This window comes from Physcomitrium patens, chromosome 25, assembly GCF_059467195.1.
Source record: "Physcomitrium patens ecotype Gransden chromosome 25, ASM5946719v1, whole genome shotgun sequence".
Classification (NCBI taxonomy): Eukaryota; Viridiplantae; Streptophyta; class Bryopsida; order Funariales; family Funariaceae; genus Physcomitrium; species Physcomitrium patens.
The window spans coordinates 3,735,817-3,752,032 of NC_143434.1; the positions used below are offsets into that span (position 1 = coordinate 3,735,817).

The 16,216-nt window shown below is 35.6% G+C and overlaps 1 protein-coding gene and 1 pseudogene across 6 annotated transcripts; one reads left to right on the top strand and one right to left on the bottom strand.

The window, feature by feature from the left end:
- The first annotated feature begins 216 nt into the window (after positions 1-216).
- Positions 217-3,371, top strand: LOC112278514 (uncharacterized). Of its 5 annotated transcripts, XR_002968716.3 has the most exons (5): positions 373-547; positions 741-1,004; positions 1,147-1,379; positions 1,678-2,363; positions 2,767-2,919. XR_002968716.3 is itself a non-coding variant. In XM_024512112.3 (4 exons), the coding sequence occupies exons 2-4, from the start codon at positions 795-797 to the stop codon at positions 2,282-2,284; spliced, it is 1,050 nt and encodes a 349-aa protein (XP_024367880.1). In that variant the 5' UTR covers positions 217-360; positions 741-794; the 3' UTR covers positions 2,285-2,679. The 5 variants fall into 5 exon arrangements, 4 of the variants coding, with proteins under 4 accessions (XP_024367880.1, XP_090103665.1, XP_024367881.1 ...); XM_024512112.3 differs by lacking the exons at positions 373-547; positions 2,767-2,919 and adding an exon at positions 217-360 and having other exon boundaries at positions 1,678-2,679; XM_090247539.1 differs by having other exon boundaries at positions 369-1,004; positions 1,678-2,036; positions 2,767-3,371.
- On the bottom strand, positions 3,204-5,472 carry LOC112278515 (very-long-chain enoyl-CoA reductase-like; annotated as a pseudogene). Its single transcript, XR_016500899.1, has 4 exons — positions 5,174-5,472; positions 4,572-4,611; positions 3,739-4,447; positions 3,204-3,550 (listed from the first exon to the last, which is right to left on the bottom strand). The product of XR_016500899.1 is annotated as a very-long-chain enoyl-CoA reductase-like (transcript).
- Between the last annotated feature and the right edge of the window lie 10,744 nt (positions 5,473-16,216).

A 16,216-nucleotide genomic window follows, 5' to 3' on the forward strand; every position in this document is an offset into this window, starting at 1 on the left:
ACAGCAATAATTCTATTTGTTTATCTTCATGATGGTTTATATTACAATAAGAATATTTTTACAATTTTTACAATTTTTACAAGAATATTACAATAAGAATATTTTTATAAATGAACATGACATTCTCTTTTGCAAGTCTTCATTTACTTTGAAGATAAAAGATTGTTCTTTGAACCTCAAAGATAAAAGATTGTTCTCTGAACCTCAAAGAACAATCTTTTAAACTGAGGAAATTTACTTGGTGGAACCATCTGGACTGCTTGAAGATGAGGATTGACTCCTAGAACCTTCAAGTTTTGCGAGCATACTAATTCGGTTTAGGTTTTGCAATTCGGGGGACATGGTGCGCTGTCTCGATTGGTTAGTGTTTTGCGCTGTTTGAGATAACGTATTCAAAACCCAAGTAGAGCGTTGTGTGAATTTTACTCTACTGCCCATCGGATAACACTAAGACTCGATACGATAAGATGAATATGAGAATTTCGCCAAATGAATTGTTTATTTGCAGGACGGTACGGTCGGCATGGTCGGTTTGGTCGGCTCTGAGGTTTGTTCTGCAGGATAACCATTAGAAACAATATGACTCGATCAATTGTTGCTACGTATTTAGCGCAACTGAGACAAATCAGACTTTAGATATCTGTTTTGCCCCTGTTTGCGTCCGTAGCGTAAGAACTCGTAACCACGACAAAATTGAGCGAGTTAACTTAACCTCAGCAAGTGGAATTCGCAAATTGTAGGAACCGAGAAGGTTGTGCTGATGCAACCGAACGCAAGCTGTAGGGCGTCTCACAATGCTGCAGGCAAGTGAACACGCGAGGAAGGCCTCATGTAAATCAACCAGGGATTACCAGATGTGGAAGGCTCTCTTTCCCAAAGGCTTGTGCGAAATCGAGGAGATTGAGAAAGAGGAGGTTTCCACTAAATTGATGCAATCGCTGGAGCGGTTCATGCGAGAGTATCCAGCAATTTGGAGTGAATCATCCATGCAGCATCTCCTTGTGGTAACATTCTATTCTCTTGTATGCTTCTGAGCTTGGGTAGCTTTGAATTCTCACCATAGCATTGCGAGTTTAACTCGTTGTTGCACAATCAGTTAGCCTTCAGACGAATTTCCTTACAACTGGTATTTAAACGTGAGTTCAGGAAATCGCTGATACCCAATATGCTAGTTCATCAAACAGTGTAGCTGAAGAGCGCTTGCATACAATCATCATGCACATCTTGGTACCCATGGCAAAGATTATGGAGGCTGAGCAAGGACATATGAAGGCCGAGAGACAAAAAATTCACGAGGCAACACTTTCTTTGCAGAGAGTGCAAGACGAGTGCAATAATGCTCTTCTCGCCCTGACGCAAGAGCATGACAGATCAGCAAGGTATTTTAATCCCATATTATCAGTGCTTCTATAATTTTTCCGTTCCATAAAGGCTTTCTTTAAGACTCGTATTATCAGTCTACTTTGTTTTCTGAGACTTCATAACAGTCAAGTTGTTGGTTGTGTAAAGAATACCACAATGAACCTTGCATACTGGAGCTTTTTAGGGTTTGATTGGATTGTAAAGAGTAACCCATGCTGCATATTTTTTTACAACCCCCTCCCCCTCTTTCCCTTTTTTTCCCGCCGAAAGCGAAGTGAGACTCTTCGTATGTGTGATTCGTTAATCTAATTCTAGGGATCTGGAAGAACTTGGAAATGCCCTTCAAGAGAACAGAATTGCAGCGGAGCAGGCTGGGAGGAGGCTGACTGAGAAGGAGAAACAAATCCATGGCATGTTGCAAAAGCAGAGAGACACGCTAGTTCGGCTTGTGTGTGGAGGACCCAGAAGATTCCTCCATTGGGCGCGAGAGGAGATTCAATTCCATGGCATGGTCGAGCTTGAGAAAGACCTTGAGCAAGTGTGGTACTCCATTTCGAGAGCCCTATATCACGAGGAGAATACAACCCCCAACGCTCCAGAATGTTCAAGCTGCACTTCTTACGAGCAAGGAAAGGACGAAGCGGCTCAGACCAATCGAGCCGTCTTTAAAAATGGTGAGAAATCGTCAACGCTGCCAATGTCGATGACTGATTTGGCGGTGAATTTGCTTAGTCTGGTGGTCTCCGAAATATGGCAGCAGACGCTAGAGAGTTACGAAAGGGTGAAGAGTCCCTTTTCCCTGCCGTGTGCCATTATCGGCTTCTGGTTTGGCATCGCAGCCCGCATGACATACCTGGCCTTGGTGACGTTATGTCCGCAAGTGGTGTTCAGAGGACCATACCCGGAATGGCCACTTCAGTGACAACTTGATTGACTAGCCTCCAATGATTGCAATGATCGAGATTTCAAAGGGCTGCACTCACCCGATCTTCACAGCCAAGGTTTGTGGGAAAGGCAAGCTGTTATCATCAACAATTTTGTTTTCAAGTGGTACGCATTTAGAAAAGTAATCCCTAATTGCAGAATTCAAGGAATTTATTTTCGCTTCACCAAGACGAATGTCCTTGTGGCGTAACTTGTGAGAAGAAGCAGATGTCGTTGTATGAGAATATTGAGGCATCATGATTGTGAATACTCCAAGCATGTAGTGTAGTAGTACAGGTAATGGGCGAGTGTTGAAGCGTTTGAGAGGTTGTAAGACCTTGTATATTTGGGTGTAGGTTTTTGTCATATAAATAGGTAATTTATGAACAGGTATATAGACTCATTGCATTCCAGCTGTGTATGTTGTGTGTGTGGTTGCTGCTTTTGAATGATTTAAGTTATGTTACTGGATGATGGCAGGCCGTCTTGCACAAGATTCATTTCTTGATGGTGGACCAGTTCAAACTCTTTTTAACATTCCAGACGATGTGTTCACTGAGATTCTGTCTTCAGAAATAGAAAAAAACCATTATAAAAGAACAGTCCTACCAAGCACAGGACTTGACTCACAAAGTGCCATCCTTTTGATGTGTCCACAATAAATGTATCAAGCTTTAATAGTAGGCTGTTGCTTGACAAGGGTCTTCAAGCAACGAACGAAACCAACGAAGAATACGTAGACCTGGAGTACCTGAAGAATGTGAAATGTCGCAAACCAACGAACAATACGTAGACCTGGAATTTCTAAAAAAACACAGCGAAGTGATTACAGAACACCTAGTTAAAAGCAGAACTGCACCGCAATCATCCAATACCATATCTCAATAAACTAAGCATGCATAGGATAATTTCATGAATGACCAAGAGAAAACAAGTGAGTTGGCAAAATTTTCCAACTTCAGCTTCTTCTACCTTCCAGCCTCATGCACATTACCACAAGTGAAGAGAAACGTATACGGGTGCTCCACGAAATGCACACACTGCTTCCGTATTACTACTCATACATCCAGTGTTAAAAAGGAAAAGAAAGAGCACACTGTCAATGGCGACCAGCTGAATTCTGGGCTACGCCTCCAAAACTCATACCTGTGGTTGATTCAGATAAGTGTAATGAACGAAGCCTCAATCAATCCGCTCACAAAAACGGAGGGAAGATCACATATCTCCGAGGGTACTTCCTCCGCCCGTCTTGTCCATCAAAGGTCTGCAGAAAGCATATTCCGAAGTGCTGTAAGCAACTGGAGCATCAGACGCACTAACAAACATTAATGAAGCTGCAGTTAGCATTGAAACCCTAAAACATAGTCAGGAATAACAATGGAGAAGGAGCCACGCATTCATTGCATCACATCCAGAACATATAATGGTTAACTAATTGTGATAAAAGCTCACCCTTTTCAGGCGTTTGTGCTTTTGAATAGCCCATACAGTCATAATGTACCCTGCTGCTGCCAGGAAGAGGTACCCAGCCCCAGTCTGGGTGGCAATGTTAAATCCGATCCACTGCCAAATCTCAGTAGTATAATTTGCACAAGTGACGTAGTTGAACAGAAACCCGGTAGGAATCTGGTAACCCCCCTTTCCATCCAGAGATCTCAAGTTCTTCAAGATGATGTGACAGTAAAAGTTCGAGATCTGGCTCACAACAGAAATCGCAAATCCCACGTACATTTGCGTCTCACTCACTGGAGTGTACAGAGGGTGATTCACAAAGTAGGCAATGTAGGTCCCAAACAGCCAGTAGCGTGGCTGAAGCGGTGGATGCAGAAGGTTTCAAATTCTCGTTTGGCATAGTGGAAGCACCATGCATACAGGGCGAATGTCTGCACCGGATGAATGCTATTGCGTAGTGGGAGACCAAAGTAGCTGTAAACTTGGGGGAAGAAATAGAGGACGGGGTAGATAAGCAGAGGGCCAAGGTACTCGAAGAAAAAGAGTGTGCTGTAGGACACTTGGGGACCTAAGTCTTTGAACACCACCTGGGGGGAATCAGAAGCGAGCTGATCCCGCAGCTTCTTGGCTTCGTCTACTGGAGTGGGGCGGCTCTGTCCAGGTGGGAGAGGCAGAGTGATTCGTTGCCTCTCGGGGTAATATTTACGATCTGCATCGCACCAAAAATCACATTACCTCAGAATTGAAACTAAAATTTCAACACGGACGATAAAGCAAACGAGGGACCAAGAACATGAATGGGAAACTTCTGTGAATTGAGAGTGTATGCGTACTTCGACTATGGATGGCCTTCTTCAAGTCCTCGAGTGTTGCCTACATTTCAATCAAGTCAAAGGGGTAATTCGCGAGAGGATTCATCTACACGCTCCTCGTCCTTTCCAATAGGATGCATGCGTGAGAACGCAACATATTCAGCAACTAGTCCAACCATACAGGCCGTAAAACGTCGAGACATGGCACGGATATCAAAAACTACTCTGACATCGGATAAAGCAACGACTTGCTCCACAATAACCAGATATCCACACATCCGAGGAACGCTATATACACACCGCCACCGCATTGCTACAAGCATGAAGCAGACTTACAAAAAACCCTTCCATGTATACCCATCTTCAAGATTGCAGACACCTAAGGACAGTAACCTAAACACATGGGCCCAGATCATTGAATTTTAATCAGTCGTCCCAAAAACATCCTCAAACCATTAGAAAAAAAAATCTATTCGAGATAGACGACTCTGCACACAGAGAGAGCTAATCTCAGCCACACTCGACGTTTACAGAACAGGATGAGCAGGCTAGAATTCAAAACGCTCTTGCTACCGAGCAATATCCAAAAGAAAACACGCAAACAACACTCGCAGTGTTCTGACCTCCGCGTCGACTTCCACACCTCCCTCAATGATCTGCTTCCCATTGCGACCCACCACCTGAACCAGAATGCGATTCTCCAGCCCCATCTTTCCCGGCTCGTCCCAACTCCGAAAAACTGCCGAGTTCAGGACCCACAACCCTTAATGAACTGAAATGAACCTCACGCGCGCGCTCTGGTCCTCTCAGCACAATCTCCCAGCACACATTGGTCCCCGCTCACTCTCCCTCCGACGAAATTGCAGCTGCGAGATGTGCGCCACAAAAAACAACGAACTCACTCTCACACACATACACACCGACACGCCCACTGGACTTTATAGCCTCAGACGTGCGGCTGCGTCTGAATCCGGCGTCAGGCACGCCTAAATGGTTCCGGCGCTTTTACGCAGGGGGGGGTTACGTCGCCTTCAAATGTCCACTTTATCGCTTTCACACTGGATGTCCCGTTCACACCTGCACAAAGGGAGTGAATTTGTTTAACAACTTTTACTTTCTCCACTTCCTAAGCCCGAGTTTTGCAATCTTATTAACTTCGTCATCTCCATGTGGGTTTACTAAGGAAAAGGTTGGCGTCAAGTTCTTCTTTTAAAAAAATTATCATTAAAAAATTATTTGTAATTTATATTTGATTCATTACTCTTTCTATTGATATAAAATTAAGTGTCGGCTACAATGGGAGTAAATAATAACAATAATGATAATTGGGAGAGAAGAGAAATGCATTGGAGTGAGATTTATTTTTGTTGAAGATCAACAAGATCTTGTATAGTTGCCACCTTATAGAGGTAAACCATAATAAGTTGCTAATAGTCAAAAGAGAAAAAAGATTAAAAGATACTACTATGGTGGCGGCTAAGTTAAGAGTACTCTAGGGTTTAGTTGAATGAAAGAAAGAAGGATGAAAATTTTTATATTCATCTACAGCAATGTAAAGTCTAGCTATAAATAAAGAATGTTAGAAGTCAGAGTTATCTTACTCCACACTTCATTTTATGTGCAATCTTGCTGATGCTAAATGTTGTGGCTTCTTACTTCTCTTTCTTCAATAGGTTATGGGCCTACTCACATTCCTTTGTAAGTTTTTTTGAAGTTTTATGAAGATTTTGTTGTTATGTGGAGTAAATCATATTGTTGTTGCTGATCTTAGGATTCTGATATTCCTAATTTTTAGATTTAGATTTAGATCTAGATCTTTGTTTGCTCTTACTTATTGTTAAATGCATCTTGGATTCAAGGTTTTATTTGCATCTTATGGTGATGTTATAGAATACTAGTGTTGTGTTTTCTTATTGATTAAGATCCTTGGTGGACTAACTTTGTAGTTTCATATATTAAAAGAGCTTAAGGTGCTTAAAAGACCTCTTATGGTGCCTAGATGTGATTTGTGACCATAAAAGTGATAGAAAAGTCACAAATTTGGTTTGAGACATTTATATTGATCATTGAATTTGTGAGAGGTCCTAGAATTGAAGTTGAGAGTGTTTTGAGAGTGAAAACACTAGTTTATTTATAAAAAAGGCATTGTGAGATTTTAAAGCAACAACTCCTTCTTAATGATTTTGAGAGCTTGAGGACTATTTCTCTTCATCTTTTTTGATACATCTCTTCTTTAAACATAGCTTCAAGTGAAGGTGAAGGCTTAAGAGCAATTGAAAAGTTTAGAGGTGAAAATTTCTACCATTGGAAGATCATAATAGAGCTTTTGTTGGCTTCTTTGGACCTATGGGATATTGTGGATGAAAGTGAAGAGCCTGCAAGCATTTATACTAATACAATGGAGAAGAAGGACTACAAACATCATGAAAAGAAGGCTATTGAATTGATTGCATGTAATGTGGATGACACCAACTTCTCCTACATTATCTCTTATAAAAGATCAATGGAAGTATAGAAGACTCTTTGCAACATCTAAGAGGCAAGCAATCAGTTTCTAATACTACATAAGCACCTATTAAGTAATTCCTCTCAACCTTAAATGCGGTAAGTACATCCTAAAGCTCTCTTTTCACTTCTAGATATATTCTTTGCATCTCAATGAAAATTCTTGCTCTAAATCTAATTGAAAACGAGTTACTTTTCTTATCATCTTATCTAATAGCCCACCTAATGGCTATGGAACTTGTGTCAACTGTCACTATTACCAATCTTCCATAATTATAGTCAATTGCTTTAACACTGATGGTGATTTCAAAACTACTTTTAATTCATCTATGGCCATCTTTTATTCCTTGTTCTATATATATATATATATATATATTTTCAATAACTTATACAACAGATTTACAATATGAACATATGTCATGGACATAAATCTCAAAGAAAAAAAATCCTCAATATACTCTTGTGTCATTGAAGAATATTAGAAAGTCACTTAAAATGTGATATAATATTAAACTAAAATGGCTATTGTCAAAAATAAGAAGACTAGAAAGTCTTGAAACAATTCTAACAAGTAAAAAGGTGTTGATAAGAGTGAAGAAGGCTTCACACTTGCCTCTATATATATTCATAACTAGGAGCTATGTGGCAATATCCTATAGGACCTCTAAAACGAGTTGACTTTGTAAGACATGTATCTTAACTTGCAAGACAAGTTTTCTATATATGCACGACATAATTAACTTATTTTACAAGCTTTTGACATGTGATTAGCTTGTTGATCAAGTTTCTAACCTATCAATCAACTATAAACACATGTAAAGTCAAGCAACATCTATAAAGCTTCTAGAAAGCTTCTTTAAAAGGTCTTATGTAATTTAACATATTTTTATCTACTTTTATCTATTCCTACCTAATCATATATGTATTCACTGGAATACTTAGGTATGCCCATGATATTACCCACTCTTCTAAGGACGAGTTCCATGAAGAGCGGTATCGTATTACGTGCTATCTTGCTTGAGAACACACCGGGCGTGTGGCTATAAAAGACAAAATGATGTTTTACAAGTATCCGAGTATTCTAGTGGATTTCAACTATCTGAATACAAAAGATTGTAAGAAAATGACGTAAATCCACATTGATGTTCCTTGACTGCTGCTTAGAAGTTGATGATAAATTGTAACTTGTAATTTTTCCTTCTCTAACTATTAATTTTCATTCAACTTTGTGTGCAGCTCCACCTTTAAGTCCTCGACTTATTGTGTCAAAATTCACTTAATTCTAGCTGGTAGATCTCCAGATATTACAAAACCCTAAACAATCCCAATATGTCAACTTCTGATACCTCTTTATACTAATGATCAAATATCCTCTATCCATACCGTTAGATTAACACAAATTTTTGCATGCACTTGGCATACTCAACCATCTAGATACCTCTAAAATTTCAACCACAAATATCTCTCCAATTTCACAAAACAGTCAAGAGTATTAGCAGTTACTTTATTGCAAAAATCCAATTCACCAATACAAACACTGACTTTCAGCAACGAATGCAAGTCCTCACAAACCCTATAAACCCAATTCACCAATACAAACACTGACTTTGAGCAACGATTGCAAAGTCCTCCTAAATCCTATGAAATCCAATTCTACACCTTTCGAAGGAGCTTGAAGCTAGCTCTCTGATCCCAAAATCTCGATCTCTGAATGCCCTCTTCATTTTCCTCTCCTTTCTTTTAACTCCATGAGGTCCCTTATTCTTCTGCCCTAGACATTGAATTGAAATAGTAGACCCACCTCTATGAAAATCTCGCCTCTAAAAAGATCTTTTCATGGAAAAGATTTTTTCCAAAAATAGCATAGAAAATGAAACAACTTGAAATAGAATCGAAGCCTTCGTATTCAGGATCTCATTGAGTTGCCCAACCGAGTCAAGTCTCATATTGGGTAAGAGGCCCATACCAGGACTTGGATTGGATGTCCCCGTAATTGGGTCAAATTAGTCCTTCACATCAGACTCACCCGAATATTGAATTGGTCCTTTTTTCTTTTGCCGATTCTTGGTAAGAACGGCACGGACTTATTCCACCCAATTTATCAGAGAATCTTGAGGACCCCGATTTATCTCCTCAATTTTTTTCTAGCTTTGGATCTGCTGATCTCGATTATTGAAATTGAATGGAGCATTACATTGCTGATAAGTATACCTCGACTACTTGCTATTTCTACACATTGGCGCATAATTGTCATCGGCTCTGGGATTGGGATATTTGCTAGCATAATGACCAATCTATCTGCAATGAAAATAACGAAGTGGTCTTCTTACACTCCCATCATACATATTGGGTGTCTCCATTGGTATATATCTACTAGGCTTGTTCCATGTAGGGTTATAAAATGATCCTGGTCGTCCCATTGGTATAGAGGGTATTTAGTTCGATGACCCCAGTGGAGCATACGCTATTGTCACGTTGTCATGATGTAACACGACTAATAGGTGAAAGAGTGTAGAGATTATTGTAATTTAAGAGATCTTAGTTCAAATTATTAGAAAAAATTATTTTAGAAATATAGTTAATAGTCAAAGGAATAGAAAAATTAAAAAGTACCAATGCTGCCTTTTAGAGAGGTAACTTCTACTTACTTTGTAGCACCATAAGTAAGGCAAAATAAGATAGATTGGAAGAATAAATGATATAGACATCTTTAGGAAGAAGTTAAGAGTAAATTCTAGAAAAAATTTACTTAGAAAAATTAGATATTGATACTTAGAAAGGGCTGGTTATGAACCAGGGTCGAAATCAGACCCTAAGGCACAAAACCGAGTCTCAACGACGACTTTGGGATTCTTTTGAAGATCAAAGAGTAGAATTTGATAGTAAACTAAATAAGCTTTGTATAAATGTTAATTTTGGGTGATTTGAAGTTGATATGACTTTGTAAGAGCTTTGCAAAGTCAAGGTTTGTTTTGGATGACTTGTGTTATATGAAATAAAATAGGGTTTATGTTTTGAGAGATTTCAAGAGTTTTGTAATAGATCTATAGGTGAAATTTTGTGGATTTATGGTTATAGTTGTTTTTAATATGTGTCATGAATTTGAACTTGATCTAACAATTGAATTGAGGAATATTGAGGTTTAAGTGGGTCAAGGTCTCAAAAAGTAGAATTTTAGGTCTAGTAGGGGTTTTTGAGATTTCTTGCAATCTACAGCTTGGATTAGAGTGAAACTTGCATGAAAGGATATTAGACTTGTTTTTCTATGTGTATGAGAATTTTGAGATCAATCGAACGGTGCAAAAGAGAGATATTGGCTTTGGAAGATTGGTATCAAGATTGGAGAAGGAGGCCGACCAATACTAGAGCACATTTTTGAGGTTATCATCAATTTGGTTACTCTGATCCTTATCAATTTTTTTGTGCTTGTTTTTAACTTATTTTTTTAGAATTGTGAAAAATTTGAATTAAGATCAATGATTTATTCATTAATTATTGAGGATTAAATCTGTTGTAGGAATTATTAGGGTTTGGTTTAGGGTTTGGTTTAGGATTTGGTTAGGGTTTGGTTTGGAATTTAGGGTTTGGATTAGGGTTTGATTTAGAATTTAAGGTTTGATTTAGGATTTGGTTAGGATTTGATTTAGGATTTGATTAGGATTTTATTTAGGATTTAAGGTATGAATTAGGGTTTGATTTAGGATTTAGGGTTTGATTAGGGTTTGGTTTAGGATTTAGGATTTGGTTAGGATTTGATTTAGGGTTTAGGATTTGGTTAGGATTTGGTTTAGGGTTTAAGATTTGGTTAGGATTTGATTTAGGATTTAGAGTTTGGATTAAGATTTGGTTTAGGATTTAGGATTTGGATTAGAATTTGGTTAAGGTTTGATTTAGGGTTTAGGATTTGGTTTAGGATTTGGTTAAGATTTGGTTTAGGATTTGATTAGGGTTTGATTTAAGATTTGTTTAGGGTTTGATTTAGGGTTTAGGATTTTATTAGGATTTAAGATTCAATTAGTTTTGGCCTAAAGTTTGAATGAAGTTCAATAGGATTTTAACAAGAGTTAAATTAAGATTGAATTGAGATGTATTTGAGTGATATTTGTGTTTTTTCTAATATTTCTTTAAGAATTCTTATTATTTGTTTAAAATTTCTTTGAGGTTTTTTTGAATTTGATTAAGCTTGCTTAGTATTATTATGGTCTAATTAGAGCATTGTTAGTATTCTATTAAAATTAGGATTTTGTTATTACAATTTCCATTCTTTCTTCCATAGCCAGGTGCCCAGAGCATTCTCAAGCAAGACTTCACGTATTACGATAACGTTCGGTGGTACAGCTTGCAACGGGGTGACATTAATTGGCCCTTAAATATTGGCACTGGAATTGGCCACTGTTTCTAACATCTAAGATGACTAAATATTAATAAATCTTTTTCATTTATATTTTCACCATATAGTCGTGTTACAACACAACAGCGGTCTTTATATATTGAAAACGTCCAAAATACAGAAAATTGTATTTGCCACATCCTTTGATCTCTAATCTCTTCAAAGATGGTTGGTAGGCCCTCTCAGCCATGGATAGTATTTCATACCAAGGCAAGAAGACCACCTTATTATTTGGTCGTTGTTGAGGCCTTTGTAACTTCCTTCAAATGAAACATTTGAAACACCATCAAGAGTTGTTCTTACTTCTAATAAAATCACCAAACATTGAGAGTCTCTTCTAAGGTTGGGATATCAAACACGTTGTATCTTGCCATCTGTTCAAGAAAAGAGATGGTGTTCTTGAGAATCTTCATCTCAATTTTATCATCTTGAAGGTTGTGACAATCACAATATCTCATCTGATAAGTCCATAAATAAAAGCTCTTGAATTGAATCTATTGGTTGTTGGTCCATCTCTTTAGTGTCACAAATACACAGAAGCTATAAAAAAAGATAAAAGGTAGAATATTTTCTTTCTTTTATCTTGTTTCTTTTATAGAAAAGATTTGCTATCTTTCATTTTGATTTTGATGGATATTGTTGATGAAAGACTTCAACTTTCTTTGCTGTATTTGCAAGATACTTTGATGGCTCCCATGTGCGTTTACTAATATCATATCTGTAGGAATGAATAAGATATTTCAATCTATTTTGGCACCACCATGAGTCTAAGACTTCTTCTAACTCAAACTCTTGATTATTATCCACTTCTATTAGAAGAAGTAGCATTTGTCTTCTTCTCGAGATATTCACTATCTTATACAACTCAAGAATGGACAGGTAAAATACAAAGTGGATCTTCAAAGACTTTGGTATCATGATGTAATACGACTAATAGGTGAAAGAGTGTAAAAATTATTATAATATAAGAAATCTTAGTTCAAAGTATTACAGCAAATTATCTTAGAGATATAATTAATAATCAAAAGGATAGTAAAACTAAAAATTATCAATATTTCTTTTACAAAATGGCCTTCTATTAATTTTATTGGACCATAAATAAGGCAAAATAAAATAGATTACAAAAATAAAAAAATATGAACATTTATAGGAGGAAGTTAGGAGCTGATTTTAATAAAAAATTAACTCAAAAGAAACAAAATTTGATACCCGAGGAGGGTTGGTTATCAACCTAGATCAAAATCAGTCCCCGAGGCACAAAACCAAGCACCTATGGCAACTTTGGGATTCTTTGGCAAATCAGAGAGCAGTAGGATTTGAAAGCAGACTAGATAGGATTTTGATGAGTATTATTTTTGTATGATTTGGATTCATAATGACTTTGTAAGAGCTTTACAAAGTCAAGTTTGTTTTCAGATGACTTGGATTTTATGAAATAAAATAGGATTGACATTTTAGGCAATTTCAAGAATTTTGTAATAGATCTATAAGTGAAAATTTGTGGATTAATGGTTATAGTTGTGTTTAATATGTGTTATGAATTTGAGCTTGATTGAAGATTTGGATTGAAGGTTATTAAGGTTTTTGTGGGTTATGGTCTTGAAAAAGAAAGCGAACCCACACCCGAGCTCATTTTTGTGATTATCATCCATTTGAAGTTAAGAATACTATCTTGCTCTTCAAAAATTTTGAGCTGAATCCAACAGTTGGATTAGAAGAAATTGACAACTAAAGCTTTGTATTTTTGAAGGATATTGGTTATTGCTACTAGATATTAATTATTGCTATTGGAAATTGGTTATTACTACTGGATATTGATTTTTGCCATTGGATATTGGTTTTTGCTATTGGATATTGGTTTTTGCTATTGGATATTGGTTATTGCTATTGGATATTAATTATTGCTATTGGATATTAGTTTTTGCCACTGGATATTGATTATTGCTACTAGATATTAATTATTACTATTAGATATTTGTTATTGCTACTAGATATTGGTTTTTTGCTACTAGATATTAATCTTTTGGTACTTGATATTAGTCGTTGCTACTAGATATTGATTTTTGGCTATTGCATATTAGTTATTACTATTGAATATTAGTTATTGCTATTTCATATTGATTATTATTACTGGATATTAGTTTTTGCTACTAGATATTCGTTTTTGCTAATGGATATTCGTTTTTGCTATTGGATATTGGTTTTTGCTACTAAATATTGATTATTGCTACTGGAAATTGATTATTACTCTTGGATATTAGTTTTTGCCACTAGATATTGGTTATTGTTACTGGATATTAGTTATTGCTACTAGATATTTGTTATTGCTATTGGATATTGATTTTTTGCTACTAGATATTGATTTTTTGCTACTGGATATTAGTTGTTGCTATTAGATATTAGTTTTTGGCTACTGGATATTGGTTATTGCTATTGGATATTAGTTTTTGATACTAGAAATTGATTATTACTATTGATTATTGGCTATTGCTATTGGATATTAATTATTGCTATTGATTTTTGATTACTGCAACTAGTTATTGGCTACTATTATTGATTATTAACTATTGCTATTGGATATTGATTATTGCTATTGATTTTTGGTTACCGCTACTAATTATTGGCTGCTGCTATTAGTTATTAGTCATTGTTATTGATTATTGGTTGCTGCCATTGGTTATTGTTACGAAAGTCGATTATTGTTACTAATTATTTATTGTTGCAATTTTTCCTTTATCTTCTACAGCTAGGTACCTAGTACATTCTCAAGCTAAACGCCATATAATACAATACCGATAGATGTAATCAATAAGCAATAGCTTTGATTTTTTTACAAATAGAAAAAACTCTCAGCCTATGATAGTCCAACTTATTATAAGGACAAGTAGTCTTAGTATTACAACAATTTAATCATACCATGTTATCTACATTGAATTGTGGTTGTTCTTTGTGATAGGCATGGATGTTGATCTTTTGTCATTCTTGAGCTTCTTTTAATTGTATCTTTATTATTGTATATAGCTATGATAAACAATTTGCTAAATCTTCCACTGTAAGATTATCAATTTTTGAAAAGACAAAAGTATCAAGTTGTGGATGATAATCATAATTAGTAAAAAAAGGTGTTTGTTGAATAAAAAAATGTACCAAATTATTGTATATAAACTCAGCCAATGGAAAAAGTTAGAGAATTCTATAGGATCAATGATGAGGAGTTTTTTTTTTTTTTTTTTTTTTTTTTTTTTTTTTATTATTATTATCTTGAACAAACGTCACTTGATTGGACAAAGTCTTTTACCGCCTTTTATATTTGTAGCCATCAAAAATCTCTAGATATAAGTTCTAAAGTATTATCATATCCAAAATGTTCTACTATTGGAAAGTCATGACATGCTTGAAGAACACGTAAATATGCTTCTCTATTTGGAATATATAGGTGTCTTTCAAAATAGAGAAGATTGTTCTTAAACTTAAACTTTGAAACATCATGAAACTTAGAAGAAAGATTTTTTATGTCATAAATAAGATGATTAGAGGACATACTTAATTGAAATTATTTAAAAAAGTTCAAATCAACAATCAATATTGATTTCATTGCTCAAAGATGAAAATGCTCTCATTTCAAGGAGATTTTTTTTTTGTTGATCAAATGATATGTCTCTTTCTTTTGTGTAAGATAAGAGCATTTAGAAAGAGCACCTAATAAACCTTGTTGTTTCTCAAGTCAATATGTAATCTTGAAATCAAAACTTGATAATAACATGCTCCAATAGGCTTGGCAACAATTCAAAACATGTGCCAACATGAAATACTCGAGGTTCTTCTGATCTGTATATATTGTGACTGGACTTAAAGCACCTTCTAGATAATGATTCTATTCTTAAAATAAATCCACAATTGTAAGAAGTTTTTTGTTATAGATCTCATGGTTAATTTTGGCTGCTAAAAATTTCTTGGAATAGAAAGCTATTGGATGGAATTTATCATCTATTCTCATTTGTGACAATACTATATCTAAGGCAAAGTCTGATGCATTTGTTTCCATAAAGAATGCCTTAAAAAAGTCGATGCAATATAAAATTGATGCAAAAGTAAATTCCTTCTTCAAAGCAATAAACGATGCTTTGGCTTCTTTATTCCACTTAAGTTTGTCTTTACAAATCAAATATATAAGTAGAGCTACAACTTGAAAAGAGTTCTTGATAAAGATAAAGTAATAATTGGCAAAGTCCAAAAAATATTGTACATCTTTTATTATTCTTGAGATCTTCTAATTTATGATAATTTGGACGTTCTTTGCATCTATTATAAGACCTTTATTCGAAATGATGTATCCCAAAAAGTCAACTTCAATAGTGTAGAATATACACTTTTCTATCTTTGCATATAATCTTGTATCTCTTAATTTTTGTAATATACAACAAACATGAACTTCATGTTCTTTTGTATTCTAAAAATAGATTAAAATATTGTTCAAATAAGAGACGACAAAATCATTACAAAACTCACAAAAGACATCATTTATTAGATGTTGGAAAGCAACTGGTACATTCATGAGTTGAAAAGACATGACATTATATTCAAAATGTCCATACCTAGTTCAAAAAGTAGTCTTCCATTCATCTCCTTCTTTGATGTGGACCAAGTTATATGTTCCTCATAGATTTATTTTTGTATAGATCTTTATTTGATTTAGTTGATTAAGAAGTCTTAAAATCAAAAGTAGAAGATATCTACTCTTGATAGTGATCTTATTAAGTCCTCAATAATC